This window comes from Engystomops pustulosus, chromosome 4 (assembly GCF_040894005.1).
Source record: "Engystomops pustulosus chromosome 4, aEngPut4.maternal, whole genome shotgun sequence".
NCBI lineage: Eukaryota > Metazoa > Chordata > Amphibia > Anura > Leptodactylidae > Engystomops > Engystomops pustulosus.
In genome coordinates, this window is record NC_092414.1 from 65,137,205 (window position 1) to 65,144,011 (window position 6,807).

General features: G+C 50.2%; 1 protein-coding gene across 1 annotated transcript; it reads right to left on the bottom strand.

Annotated features, from left to right (window-relative positions):
* Positions 1-837: 837 nt before the first annotated feature.
* On the bottom strand, positions 838-3,768 carry LOC140126551 (protein NYNRIN-like). The gene has a single exon (XM_072146131.1). The coding sequence runs from the start codon at positions 3,153-3,155 to the stop codon at positions 843-845; it is 2,313 nt and encodes a 770-aa protein (XP_072002232.1). The 5' UTR covers positions 3,156-3,768; the 3' UTR covers positions 838-842.
* Positions 3,769-6,807: the final 3,039 nt, after the last annotated feature.

The following is a 6,807-nucleotide window of genomic DNA, read 5'->3' on the forward strand; positions in this document are numbered from 1 at the left end:
CTGATATTGAGGACACTTAGTATCTGCCCCCCCTTTTAGTAGAGTCATAAGGCACTTCACTAATGAATCATTCTGTGGTATAGGGAAAGGGGTAGTACTCAAGTGAGGATTGGCAGCAGCACAGGCTACACATCCTACTGTCATGTTACTGGCTCTTACAGAGTACCTGACCCATTCTAGCCATAAGTTTTTCCTGGGGGCAGTTCCTGTTTCAATGGAAAAGACTTGCTCCCAGCTGAGGCCCGGTATAGGGATAACTTCCCCTACTGCTCGCTGGAGGGATCCTTCAGCTGCCGTTGTGGGATGTGCCTTTGGCTTAGCTACGGGACGTTCCCTCACATCACGTAGATATATGTGGCCTACTTCTGGGTTCAAACTACCTACATGACAGCCTAGGACATATTTTCCCAGGTCTCCCACTTGTGGGTTTTCCAGATTCAAATACAGAGGCAAGCAGTTGGCTTGGCGGTTACAGCCAGAGAATTTTAATTGACCAGTGCTTAGGGTCAGTCGGGTGAGTAAAGACTTCCCCTGTTTATCCTTCCTGTTTCTTGCCTCCTGGGGGGCGTACCCCCAGTTCTTCCCCGTGTTCCATCCCACATCGGACCAATAGCGACAATTCTCATTTCCGGGGCGAGTGACACATAAATAGTACTGACCCTTTACATAGGCGGAAAACCAATAATTATTGGTAGTTCCCCTAATCTTACAATCTACAACATCACAATAATCAAAGCTATAAGTTTGAAATGAAGAGGTTGTGTTAACCCAGAAAATAATTGATCCCCTGACACTGAGACATAGAACAAGGATAGTTATGCAACCAGAAAGGATATGTTTCCTCATGGTGAGGCCGGGTCTCTTCTGCAGTGGGAGGCGTGTGTCCAGGTGGTTTTCCCCTCAAGTTTAACCGCAGTGGGGGTGACAAGAATCACAGTGTATGGACCGTCAAACCTCGGGTCTAGACAGTTCTTCCGGATATGTTTCTTTACATACACCTTGTCACCCGGTTGGAAGTCGTGGACCGTGTCACCTGTGGATTCAGGGATAGAAGCAGAGACTGCAGAATGTGTGTTAGACAGTTCTTTAGACAGACGGACAACAAACTTAACAACTTTATCCATCCCCTCAGCTAACTGCTGCTCCCTAACTTCTGACAACTTAGGGGGTGACCCAAACAGAATCTCATAGGGAGTGAGACCGTGTTTGGCTTGAGGGGTGTGTCTGACATGGTACAGGGCAATGGGCAAGAGTTCTGGCCATTCCTTAGGGTTTTCTTGTGTCATCTTGAGCAGTTTGTTCTTCAAAGTCCCATTCATCCTTTCAACTTTCCCCGAGCTTTGAGGATGATACGGCGTGTGGAGTCCGATGTTAGCTCCTAGCATCTGCCATAGTTCAGTGTAGATTTGTCCGGTGAAGGCTGGTCCTTGGTCACTCTCTATTACCTGAGGTACTCCAAATCTGCAGGCAATTTCAGTAATCAGTTTCTTGGCTGTGAGCTTGGCAGTCATGTTGACAACTGGGTAGGCTTCTGGCCATCCTGAGAACATGTCCACAGCTACTAAGGCATATTCATATCTTCCTGACTTGGGAAGCTGAATGTGGTCAACTTGGATCCTTTGGAAAGGGTAGTCTGACTTGGCCAGGTGCTGGTAGGGCACTTTGGTTGTGGGAGCTGGGTTGCAGGTAGCACAAATGGAACAGGCCTTGATGTAGGCATTCACAGCTGTAGATAATCCTGGAGCAAAATACATCTTCTTGGCATAGCCTAGTGCTTGGTTCTTTCCTCTGTGCGTTACCTCATGAGCCCAGGCAGCAATGGCGGGGTACAGCTTTCTAGGGAGACAGACAAGTCCTTGCATTGTCCAGAGTCCATTCTCATAAGCAGCACCCCATGTTTTCCATGCTTTATGTTCTTCTTCTGGGGCCATCTTTTGTTCCTCTTGTAACTGAGCAAGGGTAGGAGAAATAATCTTCTTTTCTTCTTCTTTCTTCTTCTGGGCTCTAGTGGCCACCATACAGGGGTAGGTCATCTCTTGTTTTTCCTTCGGGATCCTTTCCAGCCACTCGGATGACACATTCCCCATGGCAGCTTCTTTGGCTGTGCAGTCAGCCAGGTAGTTTCCTCTGGCTGCTTTAGAGTTCACTTTTCCGTGAGCTTTTACCTTGATCACTGCCACCTTGGTAGGCAGTTGTAGAGCTTCCATCAGGCTCTTGATGAGGTCTGCATGCTTCACTGGGGTACCTGCGGCTGTGATGAAGCCTCTGTTCTTCCAGATTATTCCAAAATCATGGGCAATGCCATGGGCATACCTTGAGTCAGTCCTGATGTTCACAGTCTTCCCTTTGGCCAAAGTACAGGCTTCCTTGAGGGCTATCAGTTCGGCTTCTTGAGCTGACATGGAGGCTGGTATGGCTTCCGCTTTCACCACCTGTGTTTCAGTGGTTACCGCATAACCTGTATGGTACCTTCCAGACTGGTCTGCAAACCTGGAGCCGTCTGTCCAAAGTTCAAGGTCAGGATGGGGTAATTCCTGGGTAGTTACCCCTGGAGGCGTTGAGGTGTCATCAAGAAGAACTTGTAAGCAGTCATGAGGATCTTCAACTTCTGGAGCAACTTCTGAGTCACCTTCTTCCCCCCTGGAATGTGGAAGGAGAGTGGCTGGATTGATGACTGAACAACGTTTGAAGGTGATATGGGAAGGCAGAAGTAAAGAACACTGAAGTCTGAGGTGTCTCTGGTGGGCCAGATGTCTGGGTTGGGTCTGAGAAAGGACTGCTGCCAGATCATGTGAGGCTTGAATGATGAGGTCATGTCCCAGGACGATGTCAGCAGTCTTGTCTAGAAGTGCATGGGCGGCATGAACTGCTTTCAAACAAGTAGGAGATGTTCTGGCCACAGGGTCCAGACGGCAAGAGTAGTATCCAATAGTACGTTGTCTCCCGGCATGTTGTTGCGCCAGGACGCCAGTTGCATGTCCTTCACTTTCAGAAACAAACAGGTTGAAGGGCTGGGTATAGTCTGGAAGTCCCAAAGCAGGCGCTCTGGAAATGGCCATCTTCAGTTGGTGGTGACAGTCTTGTAGATATGGGAGGACCAGAGGTGAAGCACCTTGTGGTCCTCCTGACTTTAAACAGTCATACAAGGGTTGCATAAGCCTGGATGCATCCGGAATCCATTGTCTGCAGTAGGTGATGAGTCCCAAGAAAGACTGGAGTTGGTTAATGGTGGAAGGAAATGGTAATTTGGCAATGGCCGATTTCCTGTCTTCGGTGAGGTGTCTGGCCCCTTGAGAGACACAATGTCCAAGGAAAATGACCTTTGCGTGACACCATTAAACTTTATCCTTGGAAACTTTGCAGTTGGCTGTAGAGAGGAACAGTAGGAGAGACAATGACTCTTGCTCCAGCAGTTGTTTGGAGTCAGCACAGAGGAGAAGATCATCCACATACTGTAGGAGAGTAACTTGTGAATGCTCAGCAATCCAGGGAAACAACACAGTCTTCATAGCCTGAGTAAATTGGTTAGGGCTGTACTGGGCACCCTGTGGGCACCTTGTCCAAGTGAGTTGGCTTCCACAGGAGGTAAAGGCAAACAGATAACGGCACTCCGGGTGTAAGGGTACACTGAAGAAGGCATTAGCAAGATCGATGACCGTGAAAACCTTCGCAGAGGGTGGAATGCTGGCCAGCAAAGTGTTGGGGTTGGGTACCACCGGAGTTTCCAATACAGTAGCTGCATTGATTGCTCTGAGGTCCTGGACTAAACTGTACTTGGGTGGTGACCCCTTGGGGGTCTTCTTCTGGACAGGAAATAATGGGGTGTTGCAGGAAGAGGTACAGTAGACCAAAACACCTTGCTTGACAAGGGCCTGAATCTGGGTGGAGAGGCCTTGTTCTTGAGCCATTTTCAGAGGATACTGAGGTATTCTCGGGGGCTGAGCCCCCTCTTTTAGATATACCATCACTGGAGGGACTGGTAGAAGTCCTACGTCATCAGGCCCAGTTGACCAGAGTGAGGAGGGGAGTTGGGCTGAGACCCGGTCCGGGACTCCATAGAGGGGATCAGGTTGATAAATTTGCTGAAGCATCAGAGGGAGAGCTCTAAGTACACATCTGTCCATAGTTCCCTCTTCTGACCTGGGGTCATGTAATTCAAGTTGAAGACCTTGGGGGGTATAATTGATAGAAGCTCTGAGACATTGGAGAAGGTCTGCCCCCAAGAGGTTGACGGGACAAGTATCTGACACCAGGAAGCGAGCCATGACATCAGGGAAAGGTCCAACGGGTACAGGAATAGTGAGGGGAGACTCAACAGTGGTGCCAGTAATGCCAATACAGGGCAAAAAGTCATCAGACAGTTCCGCAGTATTTGGGAGGTTAGGTGAGGAGATAACCGAAGTGGCCGCCCCTGTGTCCACTAGAAATCTCGTGGGGTGTCCGTCCACTGGGAGGACAATGGATCCACAAGCTGTTTTAGGGTAAAGCTTTGAAGTGTTTGTAAAGCAGGGCACAGGTTGGCCTGAACTTCATAATTGGTGGGGAGATCCTGAATCCTGTGGTCTTGGTTCTTGGTACCTTTGGTCCTGGTATCTGGGTTCATCATGTGATCCTCTATAGTCATCAGGTCTGGGTCCATTCCGGAACCCTCTATCGTCATCAGATCTGGGTCTATTCTGGGACCCTCTATAATCATCAGACCTGGGTCCACTTTGGCGCGGTCTGTAGTCATCTCGGGGGCGTTGACCAGGTCTGAACCTGCAGTCTCTTCTGACATGGCCTTGTCTTCCACAATTCCAGCAGGTCGGGCGAGGTCTCTGGTCGCTGAATCCAAAGGGCCCTTGCTGTTGTGGTGTCTGCCACGGATAAGATGCATGGGGTACTGGTGGCTGAGGGTAGTAGTTGACAGGCATAGGTGGGCCTGTAGGGGCTTGCCGTACCATAATAGGGGCAGGGACCGGTTCTTCATCTGAGTCGCTGTTCATTGAAGTGGTGGTCATCAGCATCACTTTCTTTTTCTTCTTGTCTTTCTCCTTATGTTGAGCTTTCTGGAATCCTTTGATTATGGTTACAGCATCCTTGAATCCTGCGGATAGGATTTCTGGACGAGTGGCAAGAACTTTGTCTCTAAGTTCATCTTGGAGGCCCTCCACTAGGGCCTTTACAAGCATATGGGCTTGGATCTTATTGTGAAGGGTGAATCCAAGATCCTCAAACTGTTGAGACAGTCTGGTGGAGTACCTGTCCACCGGTTCATCCTTTTCTTGTTGGACGTCCTGGATAGAACCTGCCTGGTCGGTGAGGCATTCCTGTGCCCATGTCTTCATCTGGGAACAGAACTCCAACCCCGACTGGTAACTGTCCTGGTCCGATACTGCCGAGGCGTCCAGGTACTTCAGGATGACCTGCAGATAAGTGTCAGGAGTTTTAACAGTAACCATATTGTAAAGATCCCTCCAGGTGGCACCATAGATCTGGCGGTTCTGCTCCAACTTCCGCAGAAACTGCATAGGGTGTTTATCCGGGTCTGGGAGTTTACTGATGATAGTGTCCAGTTGCGTGGGTGTGAAAGCCACGTACCTAGTAGGTTCACTGGTGAAGGTCTTGCTCTTCAGGGGAGCTTCTACCGTGACAGTAGTCATGTTTAGGTCAGGGAGCGTAGGAACACTAGGTGTGATTGTGGTTTTCTTCATCTGGGACTGCAGGGTCTTCACTATGGATGGAGACTTGGTCACTATAAGCACTTTTGTGAGGGTTATTGATGGTTGTGTGATGATATACTCTTTGATAGTCCTGAGATGTGCTTGAATGCACTCTGTCAAAGGGTATCCGTATGATCCTGAAGAGATGAGTGGCAGGGCTATGGTGCGGCGCGGCATGTAACGGACAGATGCTTGGTCAGCAGCGGCCAGGGACCGGAAGATCACAGTTCTGAGAGCGGCAGCACAATCTTCAGGGCTGGCCCCATCCCACCTAGGGTTTACAGCATGTATTATAATATCACATGGGAGGGCCCCAGCGGCTGTGAGGGCAACACCCCCCACTGGGAGAGCGCCGGAGTCACTAGTGATCAGATCAGAATCTTGCTGTATGCCTTGGCCTCCTTCTCGGACTATCTGTCTGGCTAGTCCTTCATCATGCTTCAGGTGTGGATTAGCAGGGTTGACTATGGCTCCCACCCTGAGTGTGGTAATGTCACCTATCCCCCCCGTGACGATAACTTGCGTGTTCTGCAATGTGTCAAGACAGATCGTGTATTTAGGATTCCACTGTTCGGTAGTTTGCTGTCCACACTGTTCCTCTGTCCCCCCCTGGGGTGCCTGTGGGGTAAGCAGTGGAGGCTGAAGGGACTTGGTGTGTGAAGGTTTGGTAGAGAGTTGGGCCCCAGACTTGGAAGGGTCAGTTGGGTCAGTTTCCCACTCATCTCCGCTGTCTGCTATAGCGGCACGTCTATCTTGTAAGCGATTATAGAGTGGGGACTCTTGCAAAATTTCAGGGGTTATCTGGACTTGAGGGGCCGGCTGATCCTGGTCGCGCTTTTTGTGAGCACGGGTGTCTTTCTGGACTACAAACAGACCTAGCGCCTGTGAGGGGTGAGATGAACTTTCTTCCGAAGCGCTTGGGCCTTGGTAGTAGGCCCCGGAAGAAGTGAGAAGTGGATACAGTGGCTGCACCTGGGCCTCTGCAGGAGTACCAAGATGGCCGCTGCAGGAAGTGGGGCATGCCCCACTTCCTCCGGATTTGGGGGTGTGTCTATGTGGGCGTGGAGCACCACACTGACGACAAGTCTCCACCCCATCCGGGTTC